This window comes from Aspergillus pseudoviridinutans (assembly GCF_018340605.1).
Source record: "Aspergillus pseudoviridinutans IFM 55266 DNA, scaffold_1, whole genome shotgun sequence".
Lineage (NCBI taxonomy): Eukaryota > Fungi > Ascomycota > Eurotiomycetes > Eurotiales > Aspergillaceae > Aspergillus > Aspergillus pseudoviridinutans.
This window is the reverse complement of record NW_025091281.1, coordinates 3211692-3236933: the sequence shown is the minus strand read 5'-3', so window position 1 is coordinate 3236933 and position 25242 is coordinate 3211692. Positions and strand designations below refer to the sequence as shown.

Genomic DNA, 25242 nt, shown 5'->3' with positions numbered 1-25242 from the left:
AGAATGAGTGGTTACCAGCATCGGAGACTGTAGTGGCACAGCTTCCAGTGGCGCAGCTCATCTAACGATGATAGAAGAATGCCTGCTCGTAGCAAGAKGCTGGAGACATACTGCTCGTGACTTTTTTTCCAACACAAGGCATTGCTTGGGAAGACAGTTCGTTGGCTGTGAATGTCTCAAAATAATGCTTTGTGCTCACAGTTGCCGCAGTACAAGGCGCCCTCACCCTAAAGACATCGGATCTGTTGTGCTCTGCGTTTATAAAACGAGATGAGCTCGTCACCTTTCACTTTCTTCTCGCCTCTACCTTGCTTTTCGTTTTCTTCTTTTATCTATCACTCTGCGCTCATAGCTTTACGTTTTCATCTTGACGACCTGACTTTCCAATCTAACACATCAAATCCTAACCACCTGGAACATCTTCATTCTTCCCCGACCCAGTCAGCTCTTCTCCCTCAGTTATCGACGAGTTGTAGTGGAGGCTTTTACCTAGCGAGACATGTCGACCGTAAACATGGCAAGACCCAAGTACGTCGCTCGGACCAGTCCAATACTGGGAACACAATACTAACGGCCTTCAGGATTTGCAGGGACTTTGCCAAAAGGGGAACTTGTTCCTTCAAAAACTGCAAGTTTCAACACGTAAATGACCCCGGAAGGCGAGACGACGATCGACCAAAACGAGACGCGAGACCCAAACGGCCGGAGCTGTCAGATTCAGAGAAACGATTTCGATCCTGGAAGGATACCTTAACCACACACTCCCCTGCGTCTCGACCAGGTCGCGCGAAGTTGGAGAACTTCTTCCGGGATGCTCAACAGTTTGTCGAAGTCGATGCTGGTCTTATGCAAGGTGTGATACGCGAACTAGCTGGGGAGGCAGGATTGGAACATATCCGAGATCTTGTGGAGGAGAAATTCCCGAAGGCTGAGTCGAAGGCAAAGGAAGAAATCTTCCGGTCACAGGTCCTTCCTCTGCTGCTAACCGTCTCGCACCCTAAGGTCTTATCCTCGCTGATCTTGGAACAAGCAGTGGGAACTATTTTCAACGTGCTTTTTGGTATCAATGGTCGCAGGGCAGCGCTATTCCTGAGCTCAATATGCGATGTGCTATCAAAAACCAGCAACGAGGAGACAGCCGTGGACTGGCTGGAAGTTTCACTGCTCGTCTTTGCAAAAATCGTCGATCTCAACTCCACCGCATTCGTTCAGGATGCACTCAAAGACCAAGCAAACAGGTTTCAGCAGCTCTTTCTCCAGATGACCGAGAGTGGCCTGGCAAGCTCTCTCCACCACTCGCGCAATCTTCTCGATCAACTTCTGCGCCGATTGGAAATTGGCAGCTTGCTACCATCTGCACCTGCGAACGATAAGCTCAAATGTGAACCGAAGTCTACTGCAACATTTACCGTACATCGCGAACCCCCGGGTGGCAGACATGATAACGATCATGCCGATATTGTGAAGATCGCGATCATGCCGACCCTAGATGAGATCCAGAGTTCGCGTATCGAATACCTACCCGTCAATGATCCTGGCCAGTGGCATGTCGGTGGTCTGGACGGTTTGTTGGACCGGAATTTCCGTCTACTAAGGGAAGACACAATTGGTCAGCTGCGCGATGCTATTCATCAGGAGCTCAAGGGGTCAAAGGGATCAGGCGGACGAATTTCCCAGGTCCGGACACACGTCTATCCTCATGCAAAGATCGGACAGATCTACTTTGACAAATTCCATGGCTTCCAATTCAAAGTCCAATTTCCTCAACCGCCACGCGTCAATGAGATGTCGGCCAAGGATCGGGAAAGCTGGTGGCAGTTGTCGAAGCGTTTGCAATCCGGTGCTCTTGTGTGTCTCATCATGAATGGACGCAATGGAAGGACTGTCGCCTTCTGTACCATCGTGGATGACCAAGTAAAGTCCTCCAAAAAGCAAACAGACGATGCGAATAAAGCAAGTGAAACTGCGGCATCCCTGTGGGCTGACCCAAAGGAAGCATCAGTCAAGATGACGCTGGTCGATACGAAACCCGGCATGATCCGTACAATCTTGTACAAGGTCCTGAATAAATGCGATTTTTCTGTTGTCGAATTTCCAGGTATTCTACTGGCTGGCTTCGAACCAACCTTGCGAGCTCTGAAGAAGATTAAGGAGAACAGGGAGCTACCATTCCTAGAGATTCTGGTCCCGAACGGCGATGTTGGCCAAGTCGATATTCCTCCTCCCCTTTATGCGCTGAGACCCGGATTTCGCTTTAATCTTCGTTGCTTGATGAATAACAAGACCGATTTATTCATTCAAGCCAATAAACCAGTTGATACAGAATGCTTGCAACGCAACTCAGCCCTCGACAGGGCCCAAGCGACGGCCTTGGTCAATAGCCTCCAGCACCGAATTGGCTTGATTCAAGGGCCTCCTGGTACGGGTAAGAGTTACACAGGTGTTGCACTTATCCGAGTTCTTCTAGCAAATAAGAAGCAAGGAAAGACAAATCTTGGCCCTGTGTTATGTGTTACTTATACGAACCATGCTCTGGATCAGTTGTTGGAAGCTCTCATTGACAAAGGAGTGACTTCTCAGATAATCCGGATCGGTTCGCAGTCCAAGTCTGACCAGCTGAGGTTTCTCAATCTGCGACACATCGCGAAGGATGCCGAGAAGACCAAGAGGGAGCGACAAGACCAATATCGCCTCCATTGCGAGATAGAGGAGTGCGAGGAAGAGTTCTCCGCCCTGAAAATCAACCAGGACTTGTTAGCCACTCATCTCATCCCTCACCTGCACAAAGTATATCCACGCTATTATTCTGGTCTGTTCGGTAAAGACGAAGACGGTTGGGAGACGGTTCAGCACGGCAAGCCTAGTGATGTGATCAGGCGTTGGGTCCAGGCTGGGGGACCAGGAGATGAGATACGACCTTTTGACGTGCTCATGTCACTAAATCCATCCCAATTGTCCCAAAAAGAAAGAGATGCTCTGTACCAGATATGGACGAAAGAAGTTATTAAGCTGGTGCATGATAAAGTCATGCAGCTCTGCTCGGCACACCATAGGGCCAAAGCCAATTTCGACAACGTTCGGGACGAAGTGGATCTTCGCTGTCTGGCAGATGCTGATGTTATTGGAGTCACCACAACCGGTCTCGCTAGGAATTTAAACATGCTGCGAAAGCTACAATCCAAAGTGGTGTTGTGTGAAGAAGCCGGCGAGGTCCTGGAAGCACACCTTGTCACAGCTCTGTTGCCCTCGGTCGAACACGCCATCCTTATTGGTGATCACCTACAACTCCGTCCGCAGGTTCAAAATTACGAGCTCTCACGCGAGAATCCTAGAGGTGGCGAGAAGTACTCTCTGGACGTTTCATTGTTTGAGCGACTGGTGGAACAGCAGAGTGCCATGGGTTTAGGTCTTCCGTTCAGCACACTGGAAACGCAGCGTAGGATGCATCCCTCCATCGCCCAACTTATTCGGGATACTCTATATCCTCAAATAGAAGATGCAGAATCCGTGTCAAACTATCCAGAAGTTGTGGGTATGCGCCAAAGACTGTTCTGGCTGGACCATCGCGAGCCGGAGGCGGATGCAGCCAATACAAGTGTGCTGGCGACCTCGCACTGGAACGAGTACGAGATTCAGATGACAATGGCTGTGGTCAACCATCTCGTGCGACAGGGCAAATACCAAAGCGGCGAGATTGCTGTTATTACTCCATACCTGGGTCAACTCCATCGACTGCGTCAGCTGTTCTCGCAACACTTCACCGTCACACTTGGAGAACGCGATGCCGACCAGCTCGAGAGTGCTGGCTTTGAAGCTTGTGAGGCTGTTGCCAAGACGGCCGCGAGAGCTACCCTACTGAAAACTTTGAGAATCGCGACCATCGACAATTTTCAAGGTGAAGAGGCCAAAATCGTCGTGATTTCGCTGGTCCGGAGTAACTCTCAGAATCGCTGTGGGTTCTTGCGTACGTCAAACAGAATCAACGTCCTCCTATCACGAGCTCAGCATGGAATGTACATCATTGGCAATTCTGAGACTTGTGCTCACGTCCCCATGTGGGCGCAGGTCATTGACATCCTTCGGCAGTCGGGCAATATAGGATCACAGCTGGAGTTGCAGTGTCCCCGTCACCCTGATACACCACTCCATGTCTCTGAGCCTGACCATTTTTTACAGCTATCCCCAGAAGGAGGTTGTAGTCTGCGCTGCATCAATCGTCTTCCCTGCGGCCATGCTTGTGAGCAAAAGTGCCATTCGCAACTGCTTCACAATGCCGTGTATTGCCCACAGCCGTGCCCTCGTCCGCGCAAAGGGTGTACCCATCCGTGCGCCAAGCGGTGCGGTGATCCTTGCCCCGTCAGGTGTATGGTGAGTGTGTACAAGGAGGATCGAAAGCTCGAATGTGGCCATTCCATGCCGACTTTGCCCTGCTGGCAAGATCAGGACTTGTCCACCGTCCGTTGCAAGGTGTCTGTCACCAAGACAGTCGAACGTTGCAAGCATGAGATCACGGTGGAATGCCATGAAGATGTGAAATTGGCTACTTTCACGTGCACCGCGCAGTGTAATGCTCTCTTGGCTTGCGGACACACATGCAAGCAGCCATGCCACCATTGCCTACGGCTTCTTGATTGGCAGGATGTCCGCATCGACCATGGAAGATGCCAGCAAAAGTGCGGCCGCAAGCACTCAACTTGCGCTCACTTCTGCACTGCGGTTTGCCATGGTGACGAGCCTTGTCCCCCGTGCGAAGAACCTTGTGACGTGCAGTGCAGTCACTCCAAATGTACCAGGAAATGCCGGGAGCCATGCACCCCATGTGCAGAAGAGCAATGCTTCTCCAGATGCCCACACAGCGCGTGCACAATGCCTTGCGCCGCGCCATGCAACCACATTCCGTGCTCCAAACGATGCGACCAGAAGCTGCAGTGTGGTCACCAATGCCCGTCGTTATGTGGTGAGAGGTGCCCGTCCGACAAGTACTGCCAAACGTGCGCAAGTGAAGAAATGAAACACCAGGTTGTGGACTTTATCTTGGGTGAGACATACGAGAACATCAACCTGGACGAAAATCCGTGCATTTTCCCTCGGTGCGGCCATTTCTTGACAATGGAAAGCATGGACGGGCAAATGGCCTTGCAAGAGCACTATGAACTCGATGAACAAGGAAGACCTATATCGATCAACGATGCGTCGTGCCCATTCTCCATGGATGATATCAAAACCTGTGCCACTTGTCGTGGGTCACTGAGAGATCTTGCCAGATACGGTCGACTTGTGCGTCGAGCGCTCCTGGACGAATCCACCAAGAAGTTCATCCTTTACTTGAACCGTGAATACGTTCCACTGGAGGAGGAGCTCGCCCGACAGGTGAAGCTAATGCAGGAAACAAACGCCGCAAGTAGAAAAGGACCAGTCTGGCCCGACCATCTGCAACTGGAGGGCTCAATCCAGCAGAATGTCAAGATAATGACGGAATTAGTTCACCGCACAGCCCCTGGCCGGTGGAAGGATATAATCAGGCTTCGCGACAAGGTCGTCGCCTACCGCAAACGAGTAGCCTTGGACGAACAGCCCTACGACCGAGTCCGCAGCATGGTCGAAAACGCCAAACGAAGGAACAAGACCGACGGAGACTTTGACTTCGACAACACCATCCTCCAGTCAAAGGGCGTCCTCCTTGCTACGGCCCTGAACCTCCGTCTCGACATCGCCCTGCTAACCGATTTCCTTACCGTCAAGGGCCGGGCCTCGTCACAAACGGGCAATATCACTATCTCCCTCAATCTACAACACGCAAGAGATCAGTGCTCCACGCTCATAAACCTCGCAGACGACTCCGGCCGTATCCGGCAGCAAGCAGAGGGCCAAACTTTCCTTGCGCACCTCCACGCCCTGGAAAGATCCCAGACCCTTTCGCCACAAGCCGCGGAGACACACCTTCAAGAAGCGCAGGCCGCCGTCGCTCGCGCGCGATCCCTCTGCACGCAGCACCCAACCCAGACGAGAGGTCTCCTGCCCGATATCGACAGCGTCGACAAAATGCTCCGGGACTCGACTTTCTACGCCGTGGTGACGAACGAGGAGCGCATGGCGGTGGTAGCGGCCATGGCGCACGAGTTCCATGGCACGGGGCATTGGTATTACTGCCGAAATGGACACCCGTTTACAATTGGGGAGTGCGGTGGTGCGATGCAGCAGACGGCGTGTCCTGAGTGTGGGGAGCCGGTTGGGGGGAGGGAGCACCGGGTTGCGGAGGGAGTGACGAGGGCGGATGATTTGGAAAGATCGTTTGAGGGGATGCAGTTGTGAGACGACACTCCGGTAAGGCGCTGTATGAATCTTGACTGAAGACTATCAAGGTGATGAAGAACACATTCGTTGAAGAATTATTTGATAAGGACAGTTAGAGTAGTCATAATCGTCGTTATATGCTAGCTATTGTTCAAGTGATGTACATCGAGAAGAGAAGAACCAAGTCCACCCGTGGACTGTTCTGTTCACAAACCCCCAGCATAAATCAAGCCACAACATCGTTATTCCGATACTCATACTCGGCGCGCAACAGCTCCGCCTCGATAGCGTGTCGGCGGGCTTTCTCCGCTTCACTGGAATTGTCCTTGAAGACGTGGTCCATCTGCTCGAGCGTGCGGCCCTTGGTCTCGGGGATGAAGAAAAAGGTCCAGACGAGCGCGAGGAGACAGAAGACGGCGAAGAAGACGTACGCGCCGTAGCCGGTGTTTTCGACCAGAGGCGGGGTGATAAGTCCCTGCCGTTGTTAGCTTGATTCTCATGATTTGGATGGTTGATCGGGAGAGCTTACGATGATGAAGTTGTTCAGCCAGTTTGAGCAAGTGGAGAGGGCCACGCCCTTGGCGCGGAGGGAGGAGGGGAAGACCTCTGCTGTTGTTAGTTTTATTCAGGATTAGGGTGAGGGAGGGATGCGCTAGCAGAACATACCAGACGGAAGAGCCCAGGGGACAGGACCCCAGGAGGCGCCGAAGCTGAGCATGTAGAAGAATAGGAAAGCGACGCTAACCCAGCCTTGGGCGCGGTGGGCGGGCCAGTTATTGGAGAAGAGGCCGACGAGGATGGCGATGATGACGTGGGAGATTGTCATGAAGAGGGCGCCCCAGAGCAGGAGGACGCGGCGGCCGAGGCTGTCCATTGTCCAGACGCTGGTCATGACGCCGACGAGCTGGGTTATGTTGAGGACGCCGGACATGAGGAGTTGCATGTCGTAGTCTAGGCCCATGGTCTCGAAGAGGGTGGGGGAGTAGTAGATGAGGGCGTTGATGCCGACAAACTAGGGTGTGTAAGCGGGGATCGAGGGAGAAGAGAATGCCAGTTACTCACCTGCTGGAAGAACATGAGGCCCATGCCTACGTGAGTTCGTCGCCAGCAACCTTTCTTGAAGCAGTCTGCCCAGGAGGCCATTTCCAGCAGGAAGGATTTCCGAGTGCCGCCTCCTTGGAGGGTAGGATGCTTTTCTGCGTTCATTTCCTGGTGGAAGCGGACCTCGGCTTGGATGTCGAGGTACTCCTGGCGGACTCGCTGGTCGGATGGAGGCAGCCGACGCAGCTTCGACAGACTCTGGAGAGCTTCTTCGTTGCGGCCTTTGGCCGCGAGCCATCTAGGAGAGAAGGGTAAGGCGAGGACACCGCCAGCGAGGACAAAGCCGGGAATCATCTGCAGGAGGAAGGGAAGTCTCCAGGACCATTCCCCCGCCATGAATCGGGTGCCGTATGTGATCCAGAATGCGATGACGATACCAAGGACAATACAAAACTCTTCCAGCACCAGTAAAGTACCGCGGCACTCCGGAGGGCCTTGCGAACTGTCAGTGCTATCCCGACTGAAAATGACCAGGCCACTTACTGATCTCGGAAATGTACAACGGAGCAACCATCGACAGCATACCGATTCCCAACCCTCCAATAAATCGAGCCACAGTCAACATGGCATAGTCGACCGCGGCAGTCTGCAGCACAGACCCGATCGTGAAGATGATGACGGCAACAATAATGGAGTACCGGCGAGAGATCTTGTCCGCGATCCATCCCTGGTTGAGCGCACCAAGGAGAGCCCCCAGCTCGATCATGGCCGTCATGAGACCTTTCCAGAAACCAGCACCGGATGCATTAGGAGATACCTCCGGGAAGCGTTCTAGGAATTGGTCCATCACCAGAATGACAGACACCACACCTTGATCGTAGCCAAAGACCAGACCACCAAGCGTCGAGCATGCGGCACAGAGAAAGACAAACGGGTTTGAGATTAGACCACGAAGACCGGGAGGCCCATAGGGCTCCCGGTCGGTGATAATATCCTCCGCATGATGGCTGAACCCTACACGACCATCTGGGGAGACCTCTTTGGCGAGGTCAGGGTGTTTGTTTGCCATACCTGGCTAGTAGAGGGAGAAAGAGGGAAGGGGGTTGTTCAATAAGGTGTGGCGGAGGACAAGACTTGTGGCTAGTCAGATGCAAGAGGACAGGAAAAAGCTACAGAGCCGAAGCATGATTTATATAGGTCTACGCAGGGGAATCCGTTGTGATTGAGACTTGGACAGTGCAAAGACCGAGCACGATCGCTGATTCGTAGACCTTCGAGGTAGGACGGTCAAGTCGGATTCTACCCGGGCCATGATTCCTGAGGCGGGGAAGCACAGAAGAGCAAAGAAGAAACAAACCCTAATAATCAGGTAACAATAACTGGACGATGCTGGGTCCAAGGAGATGTAGATCCGCATAGAGAGACTGTCGAATAGCAGCGAGGCCGTTTGCAGCAGACGGCTATTGGAAGTGAGAGGAGACTCTTAACCCAAAGAGGAAATACCAAGTGGGTATCGGATCGGTTTGGCGCTCTCGACAAGGCGTTTTAGACGGGTGGATTCATGGGACTGCCGAAGTCGAACCAAGGCTGTAGATGCTCGAATTTACTAGAATCAAGGTGTCTGTCATAGAACTAGTGAGGATTCTGTCTTTCTTCAGGTCAGATTGATAGCTGACTGCTTTAGTCGATTCTGTGTACTGCTCAACTTTCTGTATCTCCTCATGTAAGGAATCCCGTGACAGCGTAGAGGACGGCACGTGCCGATCACACGAGATGAGCCATGACGACCAGCAGGGAAATATGGTTGGCAACTGTGGTCGGCCCGACGGCAAGGGAATTGTGGAGGAAGCTCAGGGCGAAAACCGATCGGAAAATGATTCGAGGATAGGTATACGAGCAAGCTGATCATTATCCCGTGCTTACGTGCTGTGATAAATACAACGTGATCTGCCTCATTCCTTACTTGTCGCTGTCACCCGCAGTTGTCATGAAGACTATACGGAGTAGCCTACTGGGCAGGGTATATACTTCGGGGGCTTTCGGTTTTAGGAACGAGGAGGAATTGTATCCTTAGAATCTAATGTTTAGATAGATATCTACCTGACGCGGTCTCTAGATACCTAATCTGCTTAAAAAGTGCTAGCGTCAGTTTGCAACTGATGCCCCTCTTCATCCGCTGTTTTGTCTACAAAGTCCTCCCTACAATATATCGCAGCCTATCCATATTCCTAGCCTCCATCTGAATCATCCCCACGGGGTAGATAGATAGCTGTTGAATCAACCGAAATCTCACCTTGATCCCTTGCAAATCCTGGGGCATACTCCAGTCGTCCTCTTGTTTATTCCCCACTTGATCATCACCAGTCAAACGCCGACCGTCATTCTCGGTCATCCGCCGACTTTCTGAAGGTGCAGGTCACCACTTCTCAGTCTGCCTCAACTCTCTTCTTCGAAATCCCATCACTGCAAGCTTGACTGCTGTTCTCGCTTTCTACGAGGCGTCATCCCAGTTTGTGATCCTCTTTCGCTGCGTCTCTACTTGAGGAGCATAGAGTATCACTAATGTTATCATGCAGTAACCTTTCTGCCCTGCAGATTCGACGGATTTCAGTTTCCGACCCTCAACGTCATTGCTCCTTTGACCCTGGTCAACAAACCGAGTTTTACCATCAACCCCGCAAGAATTCCTTGAAGCCTGATCCACCGACCTTGCCCTTGTCAGTTGCCGTAATCAATCATGGGATCATTTGTGGAGGACCTCTGGTCGAGCGTCTTTACCCCGGGTCCCACCCCGTCGCTGCTGATCGCGACCAATGTCACCTTCGCCGCCCTGCAAGTCCTCCTGCTCGTGCTCCTCCTAGCCACATACAGCATTCACTTCGTTGTGCTCTCCGTTCTTTCCGCGGCTCTATGGTGGTCGATCAACTGGTTTGCTCAGGAGTTGAGTCAGGTACAGGCACAGGAGGCGCCCAAGGAGACACACGAGGACAAGGAGCGGAGGGGTGGTAGCACGAAGCCACCGGGGGCCCTGGACAGCAGTGACAGTGATACCGAGACTGAGGTCGTGAAGGAGAAGAGCAAGGCCACAGCTGCCACAGGCGTTGCTACGGGCGCTGCACCTACCACGGCCTCTGCGTCGGCTACTCTCCAACMCCCGGCTGAACTGCAGGCGCGAAAGCGACTCAGCGTCAGTGGTGAGAGCTCGGGATACCATAGCACGGATAGTGAATGGGAGAAGGTGGATGATAACAATGGTCCTTAGCCAGTCCTCGATCATTTGGGTCAGCAACAATGTCAGGAGTTAGCTATGCTCTGTGATACATCTCTGTTGATCTACGTGTACTCCGCGCCATACGCATTCGATTGCCTCAGTTGATACCCATAGATAACGATCGGTGGCGATTACTTGCATATTTTGCATAGATATTTTCCTTACAGCCTATACATGCCTGAGTCAATTCCAATTGCTCTTAACAATAACCTCTTCTTTTTTTGATCGCTGTAATCTGCTCTCTATGCGTTATGCGTAAATCACGTGATAGCGCGATTCCTTGGCACCCACGCGACAACATCGATAGCGATAGAGATAACGACCTCACCGCGAGCACGAGAAGCCACAAAATATAGCCCTGTACGACGTACAAGGGCAGCGATTCATGACCATCGGCCCCACGATGCGTCCGGATTGATCTTGTCTTCATTGCCATGCCTTCGACCATATCTGCCAGCCGCAAGCGCGTCTTCGGCTCCGTCTTCCCACCCGCGTATTTCACCACCGCGCCAGCGTCTCGGTTAGCCAGCGCAAAAAGTCCGCATCATTCCCAGTCCGAGAGGATTGATGACCAGGAACAATATGACAAGGAAACTTGGGATCGTGCGTGGCATGTAGCGACTGCGTTTCTACAATTACCGAGCGAAGGACTTGCGGATTTAACGCAGTCGGATGATGATGGGGAGTTTCTGCAGCAGTGGAGAGGTCGTACGAGCTTTACGAAAGAGGTCAAGGATGCATTCGGCTATTTAATACCGTTGGCTACGGGAGAAGGTCTTGCGACGGAGCAGCAGAGTATACTCGAGTGGTACCGCCTGGAGATACGGGTACATTTTCTGCGCAACTTTCACGAAGTTCTGACAAAGGTATTTGACCTAATGATGATGACGATGATGATAGTACTGATAATACCAGGTTTTGGACTCTGAGCACAAGGGACAGTTACAGAGTATTGTACGAATCCTCGGACTTGCACGACGGCTGTACTTTGCTCCCTTCGTGGAATATCTACTACCGCTCCTGAACCATGCCGATCACGAACGGGAACTTCGCGCAATGGCCTACACGTTCCAAATGGTGGTGGGGTATGCCCTGCCTTGGTCACGAGTATCCGAGCTGCTCTTCCGAGAGCTCACAAAGGACGCGCTCATTATCCTGGGGATTGACTCTTTGGATGAGGAAGCAAACTTTGACGATACCGTCAGTATGGATAATATGGAGGTCGACCGGCAGTATTCTGTCTCGTACCAGGATTGGCGGGAAGAGCCGTCCGCGGAGATTCGAATGCAGATGATGGCAGAGTACGAGGACGTGCGAGTCGTTGCTACCCGCGAACGCCTGCTATCACTATTGAGAAGCTTGCAGCTCGTTGGCCTAGGCGGGGACAAGGCCCAAAAGGTTTTTGCCAGCGTGATGGACATGATGCTGACGGTCTTTATTGAATCTGCATACGCCAACCAGTGGGAGGGGCCGTCGTTGGTCAGCCAGCACCTGCGACAGTGGATTGAGAATGTGTTTGCTCGGCTGGTTGTACAGGCTCTGGCGATCATCAACCGCGACGAGATTGAATCGAACGCCTCGGGACGTCTGGATGTGAGTTTAGCTGATGTGGAGAAGTGGCAGGAGATGGGAATCTCACGCCTGGGGTCACTCCGAACACGGGAGCTGTTTGATATTATTGTCGAGTGGCCCGCGAGCAGCGGTGCAATCGAGGACTTGCGACACTTTACGACCCATCCGGCCGCACGGTACTGTCTGACGCAAGCGTTCATCAAGGTGCTCAACCAAAGGTTGTTGCATCCCGGGGCGTCGACCATTGATATCTTACGAGTGTACATTTCCATCATCCGCGCATTCAACCTACTAGATCCCAAAGGTGTTTTGCTCGACCGGGTTGCTCGGCCTATTCGCAGGTACCTACGCGATCGCGATGATACTGTCAAGGTCATCGTGGGTGGCCTTCTGGCGGATGCTTCCGACACGGAGGAGCCCCATCTCCCGTCTACCGGAGAGACACTTGCGGAGCTGTCCGCCGAGCTAGCCAAAGCACACCAGAACTCACTGCGGGCCGACTCTGGCGAGCTGGACTGGGATGATATGAATTGGATGCCGGACCCGGTAGACGCAGCGCCGGACTACAGGAAATCCAAGAGCTCCGACGTCATTGGCAGTCTGATTAGTCTGTTCGAGTCCAAAGAGACGTTCGTCAGGGAAATGCAGAACATGCTTGCCGAGCGCCTTCTGCAGAAACGCGCAGACTTCGAGCAGGAGACGTCCGTCTTGGAGCTGCTCAAGGTACGCTTCGGGGACAATGCCCTGCAAGCATGCGAAGTCATGTTACGGGATATCTTTGACTCTCGCCGGGTTGATGCCGTTGTCCGCAACGACCAAGGGCTCGTCCAGCAGGAAGACGACACCAGGCCTGAGCTGCATGCAAAGATCCTCTCGCACTTCTTCTGGCCGGAATTTCCCGCACAGGAATTCAAGGTGCCCCCGGAAATTGCGGCGCTGCAGGAGCGCTACGCGACGGGATTCGGATCGCTCAAACAATCCCGCAAACTCACCTGGCTCAACGGGATGGGACAGGTCACCGTCGAGCTGGATCTCGAGGACCGAGTGTTTGTGGACGAAGTGACGACCTGGCAGGCCACCGTGATCTACGCCTTTGGCTCTGGGGAAGGGGCCACCAAAACCGTGGATGAGTTGTCCGCCGAACTCGGCATGTCGACGGCGCTCGTGCGCAGTGCGTGTCTATTCTGGGTCAGCAAACGCATCCTCAGCGAAGTGCAGCGCAATACATTCCGCGTCCTGGAGGTCCTACCCAATGACGATGACACGGGAGCCGTCGGTGCCGCGGGCGTATCAGCGTCGGCGGACCCTGGTCAGGCCAGCGCCGCGGCAGCAGCCGATGCAGCAGCGGCGGCTGCAGCCAAGGAGTCGGCCGAGGCGGCGGCGATGGAGAAAATGAACCTGTACTGGCAGTTTATCGTCGGCATGCTGACCAATCAAGGCGCGATGCCGCTGCAGCGCATCGTGATGATGCTCAAGATCGCGGTGCCTGGGGGCTTTCCATTCAGCAACGAGGAGCTGCGCGAGTTTCTTGCGGGCATGGTCGCCAAGGGCAAGTTGGAGATTATCAGTGGAGGGAACTACAAAATAGTGCAGTAGTTGCATCCATCGTACGATTAATGATAATGATTATTCACCATATGGATTACATTGAAGGTATCATACAACTAGAAGACTACTCCGCATCCAGCGGCGCCACCGGCGGCTGATCATCCACCTGAATCCCCCCTCGCTTCTTCTCATTGCTATCCCAGAACGGCAACTTCCAGCCGCCCTCGTCCTCCGGCGTCGCCAACCACAGCCGCATCAGATGCCGCCTCGGCGCCGGGGGCGCATGGTCCCTGTAAGCCGTGCGCGCATGCAGCACATGTGAATTGGCGAGGAACTGGATATCGCCGACCTCCAGAATCATATGCAAAGCGTTTTGCAGACAGGTGTCCTCCAGCACCTGGATGGCTTCCAGCTGCGCCGCAGACAGTGGGGGGATGATCCCCGCGTCGGAGAAGCGGGCCAGCGAGCGGACATAGTACGGATCCCACCTGAGTCACCATTAGTCCACATTTCATGCAGAGCAGGGCAGAAAGGGAACGCACTTGGTATACACGCGCGGGTTATCGCCGCGCTCGAGATACATCACACTCGTCCGAATATACTCATCCTGACCTTTGGACGTCTCGCCCTTTCGATCAAAATACCAGATTGGCTCCGTCAGCGTCTTGAGCACATCGGGCCGCTCCTTCGCCAGGATATTATACACCTGATGCGAGGAGACGAGGTCCGACTCGCCGCCTTCGAGCGCGCGCGCGATACACAGCAGGCCGACGATATCCGAGTCGTCGGCGTGGAAGAATTGTCTACGTCAATCAGCTGGCCTGGCCTTATCCTCCATGGGATCGGGTACTACCTTGCGTTGGTGCGATAGATGCGCACCTTGTCGATCTGCGAGGGATCCTCGCCTAGATCCTTGACGTGGCCGAGTACATGGCCGCGGCTGTTCTGGCTAACGAAGTAGCCCAGGTACGTGCCGAGACCCATGTACACGACGGCGGACTTGTGGTTGCCCCATTGCTGGACGGGGAGGCCCTTGAAGAGGATGAAGCCTCGGCCGTTGATGAGGTCGTGGCGGAGGGCGAGCAGGTGGGTGCTTAGGTTTGGGAGGGGGAAGTTTTTCTACTGTACTTAGCATCAATCATGTCCCGTGGAAGTGTTGGGGGAGGGGTACCTTTGAAATCCCCGTCAAGGGAATCTTATTTTTGATGAACTCGTCCGCTGTGCGACTCAGCTCGTCCAGTTCCTCTTGTGTGAACCGGTGCGTCCATTTCTCGGGGTGGTCGCGGTACTCGGCTGCTGTCCAGACCGTAGGGCCTGTGATTTCCTTGGGGAAGCGCTCGAAGGGGTGGAGATGCTCATAGAGAGGAGGGTGTTGGCCTGTTGTTTTGAGGCCGTCGGGGAAGAGGGTGGGGGGAGGTGCGTGTTGTGTGAGCGCCATATCACCTGTCGAGAGTCTCCTAGTTGTATGGAGTATACTTGTGTTGTATTCAGTCTACTATGTATGTCCTCGGTGAGGGGTATATATACTTGTTGTCCATACTGCACAAGTATGAATGATTGGTCAATAGCGGAGATGATGGCGTGCCAGGGCATCTTTCTTTTCATAGGCTCGTGGCGCCGTCTTGGGAGAGAACTATTGGGAGGGGTGATGCGGATATGGCGCAATCAGATGGGGATGTGACAGAATCAACAGAGTACTCCGCAATACTTACTATAAAGATAGAATGTTATCAACATGTGAAGTTCTTGGTAGTACATCACTTCTGTTATTTTCCATGTTGACTCTAGTCAAAGCTAAAGAGTGAAGATGCTAGCAGTTCACATTTCTAATACTCATCATAATGTCAATGAACTACTTCAGTTTTAGTAGTGGTCCCTTCATACTGTTAAGGATGGTAATAATTTCTCCTACTAACACTGTCTATATACACTTCCATCAAGTATATAGTTCTACCAAGCAAGCTACAATAATCTGATAAACATTAACTTGTATAAGCATATCTTCAACCAAAACATCTCTCTACATCAATTCGATGGCCAACTAAACTTCCAAACACCAACAGGAAAACCTCTCCAAATCCGGTAACCCGATCCGAGAACTATCACCACATCACCAGCACATCTTCATCCTCAACCACTCCTCTACAAAATACACTCATGAATCAATCACAAGAGAAAATAGGCTGAGAAAAAGAATGCACCTCCACATCGCCATCCTCGACCTCGACGTTCCCGTCCCAACAGTCTACACCAAGCGAGGCCTCTACAGCTCGCAATTCACACGTCTCCTCGTCTCCGCCGCAGCACGTCTCTCGCAATCCCTCAGTAAAGAAATAACAATAAGCACGTCTTCCTACGATGTCGTCGGAGGTATATTCCCCCCGCTACATCTCCTAAGGGAGAGAGGGGGTATAGACGGCATCCTCCTAACCGGCTCCTCGGCCTCAGTCTACCGCGCAGACCAACACCCCTGGATTTCCTCTCTGCAGGCTTTTCTCAAAGATGTCTATGTGAATTACCCGCACATCAAGCTCTTCGGCTCGTGTTTCGGGCATCAGATGCTCGCGCGGGCGCTCGTGCCGGGGTGTGTGGTTGAGGCTTGTGCTGGGGGTTATGAGGTTGGTGTGCATGCTATTGCGCTGGAGGGGGAGTTCGTGGCCAGATTTGGGTTTCCTTTGCTATCATCCCTGGTATCAGCGCCGGCAGCAGAGGAACAGGGGAAGGAGATGAAGCTGCAGCTTGTCCATGGAGATTGGGTTGTATGTGAGCGAAGGCTGCCAGATGACTGGGTGAATCTGGGCTCGACGCCGCGGTGTCCTATCCAGGGACTGTATCTTCCCGGACGGGTGTTGACTTTCCAGGGGCATTTTGAGTTTGATGTTTTTGTGAATAGGGAGACGTGTCTGGAGTTTGGGAGGAGGTGGGGCTGGGATGGGGAGGTGGTAGAGGGGTATTTGAGGGCGATTGAGGCGGACGATGGGGTGGATGATGCAGAGGTTGCGGCGGAGATGGTGGTTTGGTTCTTTGCCGGGGAGGATATGAGAGCTGCTACTGAATTCGGTCAAAGTGAGGTGAAGATGATGGAGGGAGGGCTGTTGACGCCTCCGTTGGAGTAGCAGTGTTCACGTCTTGAGGTTTAGACCCAGCAAGTCCGAGAGCTGAAGTCAGCAGTGATTGCGCCAGCGGGGTGTACTGGCATTCAACCTGAGTGCGGATTCCAAGATGAGGTTGTCTCTCATAGATCTCTGTTGCCTGGCTTCTGTTAGGTACATGCATCCTGCTAGCTGTACTAAATATTAGTATGTGGGTAATCGAGAGAAGTCAAGGTTCTCCAGAAGCCTAGCGGCACAATCTCTAGATGGATAATAGCACGAAGGAACGATGAGGATGAGGGTTCGATCAAGGTGTCCGATGGGATTGATAACTAGTTGGCTAGAATTGACACATAATCATCATGATGGGAAACGAGTGAGAAAAGAGATAAAATCGTAACAATAGTTTAACGGGAATGCCTAAAGACATAAGCTGGATAGTAGTCGGAGCCACTCAGTAGGCCACGATTGTCTGGACACCGGTTGTACTATAGGTACAGCCTGATCTTGTGACCTTTCTCGCAACTGGTTCATCCAGAACAGCCTGCAGCGCATTATCATCAAGGACTTGAGGTTGCTCCTGGACCGGAGCAAGTCGTTCATCGAACCTTGAAGTCAAAAACAAACTGAACAATTACCAGTCCCCGTTCTTGTCCTCTCCCCCATTACCTTTGCCCTTCGCATCAGTCCCAAGCTACATTACCTGCCGAAGTGCCCCACGTGTCCTGTTGTATCTGACTTTATCCCATATACCAGTAACCACGCACTGGTAGCCATCCCGTTTCAGGCACAGCAACTTCAGGGGCTGTTGATCTTTTCGTGAGCTCGACTCAGTCATTTCTGACGCGATGTCGTCTCTGGTGATATCTGTGTCAGAGAAGAGTGATTCTGTTACTTGTGGTGTTTTACCACCTCGCGCTCTGACTGTTAGATAGAATATTAGCCACGATATGGCACAAAAAAAAGAACATTGTATAGTAAAGTGGGGAATGAAGATACATACAGGGGATCAGCACGGCAGTCTTCAAATGTGTTGCGAGCTCGTGAGTTTGTCGTCGCCAATCTGATCTGGAAAAGTGAGCTTCTGTAAAGGTTGCATTGAGCTGAATAAGGCGTTATTATCTTGGTCTCTTCGCCTTTGTAACCTCCATATGGTTGGCCAGAATCAAGGTCAACACGCGTTCGATATGAGCAGCATTGTACCTTGATAGACTTGACTGCTCAATATCACACGAAGATTTTTTCAGACTGAGCACGAAATGCCCAGTATCAAAATCTGCTCGACCAGGATGGAAAACGTCCCGTATCATTCTGTCCCAATCGGCGTTGACCGTCAGCGAGTTAGTCACAGGGTGACAGCGCATTTCCCTTGTAGATACGTTGGTTGAGGAATTGCGTCAAGGCCTGAAACGGCGTTGCTCTCTTAGCTTCAGAATGGGATGGTTGGTGCGTGTAAGGTGGACGACAAGGGACGTCTCCATCTGGAGGCTGAACTCGTTCCATCCTGGTTGATCATTTGCAGTGAGAACAGTGGACTTTAGTTGCAAGATGTCGCCCCAAGCACAATGCCAGTGATCTTCGGGGAAAATTTGCAACTTGTCAAAGGGATCCAACCATTGACTTCGAGCTCAGTGGTGTCCTCATCTCGGATGAGAAACGCGGCTTTCGAATCTGATTCAAAGTGCTGGGAACAGATGTTTGAGGCCAGGTTGTTGTTCGTCGAAATGAGGATCTGACTTTCTCCGGCGACGTACTGGCAGACTTGCTTAAAAGCGATGACCGCAAGCTTTTTCGCCTCTGGTTCCCATTCACTGAGTGGCTCCTCCCTCATCCGTTCTAGATGCAATCGAAGCTCGGCGAGTATGTCTACTTCGTGTCCCTTTAATTCGGAAACATCTTCAAAGTCAGTCAGACTCCGAGAGAGAGCACTCTGTTTGTCGCCAATCAGCGTACGCTCCTCTTGTTTGGCTGCTTCGATCCCTTGGAGTACTTGGTACTCGAGAGGCAGTTGCGGGAGGCCATAGCACCTGTTATGATGTGCTGCACATTTTTTTTGCGATTCGCAGCATAAGTAGCTGGGCTTCGATTGACATAGCCGCTTCCCCTGTCTCCTCAAAGCCCTGCTCTCGGACTTGGACTCGCACAGGGACTCTCGTAGTTCCGTTCCTTGACGTACGCTCTCAGAAGACGATATTGGATTTTCAAGGTCTCCATGATCAGTGCTTCGCAATTTGCGTTGGCAGCCTGGTGGGTTGGTGCCCCATACACGATATGAAAGCCCATCATCTGCAAGACAAGTCCGATGAGCGCCAACAAGAAGGTCTTTCCTGTTCCGAGAGACCCTTGTACCCTTGTATGATCAAAACGCATTCAGGGAACGCAATGCAAGACTTAAGGAATTGGATTTGGTCTTCAGGCAAGGATACCTTGCTCAGAACATATCCCAACATTTATTGGAATCTCTCTTGCGTCGGGTCTGTATCCTTCAAAGGATCCCCAACGGCCCTAGGCCCGCCGATCTGATTGAGGAGGAGGAACTTTGACGAGCTGTACTCAGCCCATTCGTTAGCACCGGGCCAATGCCTCGGAATTCTAAGAGGAGCGGAGTTTTGCTGAGAGATAGTATCTTACCGTCTCAGCGACGTCGTTACAGCCTCGACCCGACGGGCACTCCCTTGGTCAAGCAGCAAGAAACGGCAACGATGTGATGATGGTTTTGCAACCTCTACGAAACCGCGCGCGACGCCGACGTCGACTGCTTAGCAATGGCAGTCGCCCAAAGCAGAAAAAGAAGTCCCATTATTGCGTGGGCCCTCTCGTGGGGCTCAGAGGGTACTTTGACAATGAGTGTCTCGATATCAGCGAAATACTGGAGCGTCCATATTTCGCTCCAGAGTAGAAAAGAGTAGATGTAGAGAAATAAGGTGTCCGGATGATGGACTTAGCCTAGCATTGCATATCCATAATCGTAGTGGTATAATATTTCAACAAGATAGAAAGAATTGAGACTCCATCAGTGGTTTATGAGCAAGAGAGAGTGCGGTATTAAGAATTAAGAGGAAGGGAAGCAGGAAGTGGGAGATGAAGCAATTTATCTACAATTGAAACCTCTGGATGCTCCCTCAGCCTTTACATAGTGAATGCATCTTTATTAGACAGGTGAATAATTAAGTCGATCACTCAAGTCTTCTAAGTATGTGAAGAAAGAGGAGAGCTATATGTGAAGAGAAAGAAAGCAGCTTAGTGGAATAATAAGGATGAATGCCGACATTATAATAAGCTTGTTCATGTTGTTTCAGCTCACTCTCCGGCAGAATACCAAGAACCATGCTTTTACAAAGCATCAACCGGCACATGAATCAATGCCTTACTATTCACAGTCCTCATCGCACTCGTCAAAAATGAGGTTTGCAGTTCCGAAATGATCTGCATGCTCTCCTAATCTAATTCCATCGAAACTTGCGGATACCACGAAAGTATATCCAAGAATATGGGCCTGTACCAGTAGTAAGTATGCACACTGATTCGATTGGAACCCAAGATACTGTAAAAAGCAGCAATAGAAGATGGCCGGTGACTCGAGCAACAGTCAGGAACAGAATTTCTATATATACTAGTCGAGACCATGCACGATGCCAAGCCTCAAAACATACATGCTTTACCCGAATAGGAACACTATTTCTCCAAGAGTATGGAGGTTCTCCGGACCCCGTAAGGATGTCCATTTCTGGCGCGGGGAAGACGTGTCGCTGTAACATCATCAACTTGAGACATCTACCGCATCAAAGCACCAGTAGAATCGAATAATTCATTTAAACTCAACCCGAATACAACTGTATCCCACGTTCTTGGCATCCCACGCGCGGTTGGCTACACACTCATAGTCCATAAACATGAAGAAACATGCAGATCCATGCCAGCTACCGCTCCCCACGCCAGCCACCAGCTCCGCTCTCCTGCAGGAAGACAACAACAATGTCACCGTCGCGCCTTCATTTCCGTCCGGGATCCTCCCGGAGTCCCGAGTATATAATTCGTAACTACCCCGTAAACTGACAATCCTTCGACCTGCATACTCCACTGTACAAAATGCTAGGCTATCTCCCCCTGTTCGCAACCCTGGCTTCCGCCGCGACCCTCTATGCCACCCACTACAGTGGCTCTGTTTACACCCTCACGCTCAACCATCGCAATGGCAAGTACGATCTGTCTCTCGCGTCGGCCAAGACCACCTGCGGCGGCATGCCGAGCTGGTTGACCCTGGACGGCGAAACGAGCACACTCTACTGCTCCGACGAGACCGGCGACGCGACAACCAATGGCACTCTGAGCGCTTACGCCGTCGCAGAGGATGGATCGCTCACGCAGCTCGCAAAGGTGGTGGACGTCGGCGGTGGCGTCCACAGCGTCGTGTACGAAGGAGACGACGATGCGAAGTACTTGGCCATTGCGCACTAGTAAGTCAATTCCCACAACAATGCGTGACAAATCTGACAGCAGACAAAGCTCCGGTTCGGCGGTATCGACCTTTGCCCTCCCCCTCAAATCCGGCGACAAGCCTCTGCAGATCCTGCGGTACCAGATACCACCAGGCCCCCGTCCGGAGCAGGACTCCTCCCACCCCCACCAGATCATCCTCGACCCCACAGGCTCATTCATCCTCGTCCCTGACCTAGGCGCTGATTCGGTCCGCGTGTACGCCATCGACAAGCAATCGGGCCACCTAAACACCTGCCCCAGCCTCAACTACACCCCCGGCAGTGGACCGCGACACGGCCTCTTCTGGTCTTCTCACCACTCACCTCGCAATGGTCTACGCAACCAGAACACTGCCACCAAAAACGGGCCGGCGACAATGCTGTACACAGTCAGTGAATTGAGCCGCCACTTTCACGCTTTCGCCGTCTCGTACCTCCCCTCTGGCTGTCTCGGCTTCCGCGAGACTCAGGACTTCGTGCCATACCCGGGCGGGGAAGTCCCCGAGGGCGTGTCGCTGGCCGAGCTGCGGCAAGCTGGATCAAACCTGTATGCCTCGATCCGCAGCGACCATTCCTTCTCCGGCAATGATTCATTGGCAACCCTCACCCGCTCTAAGAACAGCACCGTGACCTTCCAGGAACTCACCTCTGCCCACGGCCTGGTACCCCGTACCTTTGTCATCAACAAGGCCGGCACCCTCGTCGCTATCGGGGACCAGTCCTCTTCCAACGTTGCCATTGTCTCCCGGGATCCGGCCAGTGGAAAGCTGGGTGACCTGGTCGCCAACCTTCAGGTCGGAGAGCCTGGAAAGCCTGGGACTTCCACAGGCCTGAGCAGCGTCATCTGGGCAGAGTAATTGAACGTTCTCGTATCTCAATATCTTGCTGTGACTCAGAATGTGAAGCGATAGCATAGACGTACGGCAAATAAAACCTTCATGCATTGCTGCCAAAAGAGTAATAAGATGCAATTCTGAACCAAACCCATCCAAACCAGTATAACCAGTGTATCTTAACCTAAAAAAGAGAAATCCAAAATGCCCCCGTCATATATCCGTCCAGCATAATCATGAAATAAATAACAAAAGCCCAGCTTTTTAATTCATCCACGTTTTCAACATCCGTAAACTCGAGTCTCATCAACCATATGCTGCCAGTACATACCACAGAGTAGCGGGTTGATTGATGGGAGTATCTCGTTGGCAGGTCATACCTTGCCAAATGTCATGTATAGCCAAGGCATTGAAACCATGAACCCACTTACAATTGATAACGCCCCGTGTCTGCACATTTCAAGTCATGTTGCGCGTGATTTCAATGATCATGATCCCAAAACATTAATCGTTATCCATTAGACAGAGTAAAGATTGCGGCCAAATGAGTGTAATCGTCCTAGCTGATGCTCAGAGTCGGACGGGAGACAGCGTTTTCTTCACCTGATTTCGATTTGGAATGCTTTCCATTTGCCCCCGACGGTCCGACACCGTGGACATCCACGCGGGCTCGGGTAGCTGGTAGGGCCGTATCCCGCGCTGTTGCTAGGCACTGCGCTGCCCGGACTAGAGGTCACGTTCTTGAACGAGACGGGAGGACTGCTAACAAACATTCCCACACACTCCCGGCATACGCCGCAAATGCACTCGGTGCACGCATAACATTCATTCAGGGGCCACGGCCGCTTGCAGCTCGCGCAGTATATCTGAATTTCCTTGTTTCGGAATGAAGCTGGGGTCGGGTTCGAGAACCGGTGGTGCTGGCGCTGGGACGCAGAAGGTGGGAACAGATTCAGAACTGGACTGGAGTCTGAATTCGCAGAGGTGCCCATGTTTCTTCCGAAACTGAAATTTTTACCTGATGTGGTGGACGACGAATCAAGAGACGATTCAATAGAGGGGAAAGGCTCGAGATCACCATCCCGACTGCGAGTCTCAAAAGGCGGCGGAGTGAGGGACTTGTGTAAAGGCGATGCCGCGTACGAGTGCGGTGGGAATGGGCGATGCGACGCAGGTGGAGGCAGACTTCCAGACTGAAAAGCAGGTGGTAACGACGAACGATTCGGAGCGGGAGCCGACGTTATGTTAGAAATCAGAGGGGGGATTGTCGGCGAATGGCCGATCTAGTCCAGTCAGCCATGAACTACGTCCGTGACGAACAGCTAAAAAGTGCAATGACTCACATCCGAGTTTTGCTCATCATCTGCTTCAGTGGCCGAGGTGGCCGCTTCAATCAGGTCCTCCCATCGCTTGCCTTGCGCCCAAGCCGCCGTTTGAGGCTCAGCCGAAAGTGCTTTGCGATCCCCTAGGCTAGGACGTCGTCCATATTCTTTCGATCTTGTCCGGTCATGCTTTAGCTTGCGAGAGATAGAGGACTTGCGTGGACGAGGCAGCTTGTCTCGTCGCTGGATAGGAGGCAGTGTCGATGAGCGACCGGGGGGAGAGTGGGTGAGAATCGAAGGAAGGAGTTCTCGTGGACGGGGCGAGGAGAATGGAGGTAGCGACTCTTGCTTGAAGTGGTCTCGCAGGGATGGCAGTTCAATCGAAGATCGCATGCGGTCTCGACCAATGTCGTTGTCCGAGTGGACCTCCTTGTGTCATGTCAGCCAAAATCACATTGTCTCGATTGCTATGCATACCATATCAGTATCCCAGTCCGACGCTAAGCGGTGATGGTGCAATTGAGCCAATGCGACAGCAGCTGTTGCAGCTGCAGGATGGGCTTCATCGATACCCCGGGGGGTAGCAGGCGAGCTGGCATCCGCAACGTAGATATCTCGATCTGCTGTGGCTCAGAGTCAGAGCTGGCGCTCTTTGAACCTAGCTGGTCAAACAACTGAATGAACCCACCATTATGTCTTCGAGATGGAGCTTGGTTCGGAGGAGCTATATGAGCACGCTGATCCGGAGGCGTGGTGACCATCAAAAGAAAGCTTTCTTCTGTAGCCGGGAGCTTCGGAATGTAGTGGTTGGGATGAGCCCGTCGGATGTGCTCCTGCATGGAGCGATAACGTTTCTCCTATACACATATCATCAGACATTAATCCTACAGACGTTGCTTTTGACGAAATATCCTCTCTCAAATCGTTGTTGAAGGAGCTTGATAGCCACTGAAAGTGGGGCTCCTTACTGATAGCTAGACGGGCGGGGGAAGGAGCACGGAAATCGAAGAAACCACCAAGGAGCACTCACACCCAGGCATCTTTTGCGGCAATTGGAGCCATCATTATTCTTCAATGGACAGACGACCTCATTATTGGCGTCGGTGACAGAAAAGGAGCTGGTCAGAGACGCTCGGGGCGGCATTGTCTGCATGAAACCGTGATGGCGGCGGGGTTCGAGGGAGATGCAAGCCAGCCAGCAAGCAAAGCAAGCAAGCCGTTCGACGTCAATCAGTCAATCAAGCAGCGCAAAAAATTCCAAGCTAAAAGAGCCGAACGTCGCAATACATGCTCCGATAAAGGCTGGAAAATTTTAGAATGATTATAGGTAAAAAATACCCATGCAACTGATTGAGCGGATGTCAAAGAATCGAAAGGGGAAAAGAAAATTGAGGCAAAAGGTTGAAAGTGTGGTAGATGGATACGTGAGCAGATGATATGGAAGAACAATGAACCACGACTAGCTAGCTTGTAAGTACTTGAATAGAATAGCTAGCAGTAAGAATAGCAACAGTAGCTCTGTCGTGGACGGTATATAGATAGTAGTAAAGAGTAGCGGTAGATTGGTGGTAAATGCGGTTAGTACGGGAAGATAAGTGTGATAGAAAGGGTAGGTAAGGGGGGGGTCAGCAAGAGTAGGGGAAAGTATGGATAAAGTTGCAACGTATCGTAAATGAAATACACAGCGAGATAGGTCCGGTACAGATGGAGAATGCCAAAATGCCAATAGCAGCCAGAGTATTCCAGGCGAGCTGATCCAGAGGCCAAGAGGAGACGAAAGAAAGCCGGTAG

At 52.2% G+C, this 25242-nt stretch overlaps 10 protein-coding genes across 10 annotated transcripts; 6 read left to right on the top strand and 4 right to left on the bottom strand.

The window, feature by feature from the left end:
• Window positions 1-514: 514 nt before the first annotated feature.
• On the top strand, window positions 515-4372 carry Asppvi_001132 (DEAD/DEAH box helicase; the record flags this gene model as incomplete). Its single annotated transcript, XM_043297435.1, has 3 exons — window positions 515-528; window positions 582-4118; window positions 4177-4372. 3 exons carry the CDS (start codon window positions 515-517, stop codon window positions 4370-4372), a joined length of 3747 nt encoding a protein of 1248 aa, XP_043153370.1.
• A 195-nt stretch (window positions 4373-4567) lies between these two features.
• On the top strand, window positions 4568-6312 carry Asppvi_001131 (uncharacterized protein; the record flags this gene model as incomplete). The annotated part of the gene is made up of 2 exons (XM_043297434.1): window positions 4568-4957; window positions 5020-6312. 2 exons carry the CDS (start codon window positions 4568-4570, stop codon window positions 6310-6312), a joined length of 1683 nt encoding a protein of 560 aa, XP_043153369.1.
• Window positions 6313-6520: 208 nt separating this feature from the next.
• Asppvi_001130 (sugar porter family MFS transporter) lies at window positions 6521-8404 on the bottom strand (the record flags this gene model as incomplete). Its single annotated transcript, XM_043297433.1, has 5 exons — window positions 6521-6769; window positions 6824-6900; window positions 6961-7306; window positions 7357-7829; window positions 7879-8404. 5 exons carry the CDS (start codon window positions 8402-8404, stop codon window positions 6521-6523), a joined length of 1671 nt encoding a protein of 556 aa, XP_043153368.1.
• Window positions 8405-10072: 1668 nt separating this feature from the next.
• Window positions 10073-10597, top strand: Asppvi_001129 (V-type ATPase assembly factor PKR1; the record flags this gene model as incomplete). Its single annotated transcript, XM_043297432.1, has 1 exon — window positions 10073-10597. The coding sequence occupies one exon, from the start codon at window positions 10073-10075 to the stop codon at window positions 10595-10597; it is 525 nt and encodes a 174-aa protein (XP_043153367.1).
• A 443-nt stretch (window positions 10598-11040) lies between these two features.
• Asppvi_001128 (anaphase promoting complex subunit 2) lies at window positions 11041-13774 on the top strand (the record flags this gene model as incomplete). The annotated part of the gene is made up of 2 exons (XM_043297431.1): window positions 11041-11472; window positions 11522-13774. The coding sequence occupies 2 exons, from the start codon at window positions 11041-11043 to the stop codon at window positions 13772-13774; spliced, it is 2685 nt and encodes an 894-aa protein (XP_043153366.1).
• Window positions 13775-13850: 76 nt separating this feature from the next.
• Asppvi_001127 (TauD/TfdA family dioxygenase) lies at window positions 13851-15164 on the bottom strand (the record flags this gene model as incomplete). The annotated part of the gene is made up of 4 exons (XM_043297430.1): window positions 13851-14214; window positions 14269-14529; window positions 14580-14845; window positions 14898-15164. The coding sequence occupies 4 exons, from the start codon at window positions 15162-15164 to the stop codon at window positions 13851-13853; spliced, it is 1158 nt and encodes a 385-aa protein (XP_043153365.1).
• A 757-nt stretch (window positions 15165-15921) lies between these two features.
• Window positions 15922-16842, top strand: Asppvi_001126 (type 1 glutamine amidotransferase; the record flags this gene model as incomplete). Its single annotated transcript, XM_043297429.1, has 1 exon — window positions 15922-16842. The coding sequence occupies one exon, from the start codon at window positions 15922-15924 to the stop codon at window positions 16840-16842; it is 921 nt and encodes a 306-aa protein (XP_043153364.1).
• Window positions 16843-18355: 1513 nt separating this feature from the next.
• Window positions 18356-18840, bottom strand: Asppvi_001125 (uncharacterized protein; the record flags this gene model as incomplete). Its single annotated transcript, XM_043297428.1, has 2 exons — window positions 18356-18697; window positions 18772-18840. The coding sequence occupies 2 exons, from the start codon at window positions 18838-18840 to the stop codon at window positions 18356-18358; spliced, it is 411 nt and encodes a 136-aa protein (XP_043153363.1).
• Window positions 18841-20907: 2067 nt separating this feature from the next.
• On the top strand, window positions 20908-22153 carry Asppvi_001124 (lactonase family protein; the record flags this gene model as incomplete). The annotated part of the gene is made up of 2 exons (XM_043297427.1): window positions 20908-21275; window positions 21325-22153. 2 exons carry the CDS (start codon window positions 20908-20910, stop codon window positions 22151-22153), a joined length of 1197 nt encoding a protein of 398 aa, XP_043153362.1.
• A 575-nt stretch (window positions 22154-22728) lies between these two features.
• On the bottom strand, window positions 22729-24290 carry rfeD (putative transcription factor RfeD; the record flags this gene model as incomplete). Its single annotated transcript, XM_043297426.1, has 4 exons — window positions 22729-23412; window positions 23473-23880; window positions 23929-24074; window positions 24140-24290. 4 exons carry the CDS (start codon window positions 24288-24290, stop codon window positions 22729-22731), a joined length of 1389 nt encoding a protein of 462 aa, XP_043153361.1.
• Between the last annotated feature and the right edge of the window lie 952 nt (window positions 24291-25242).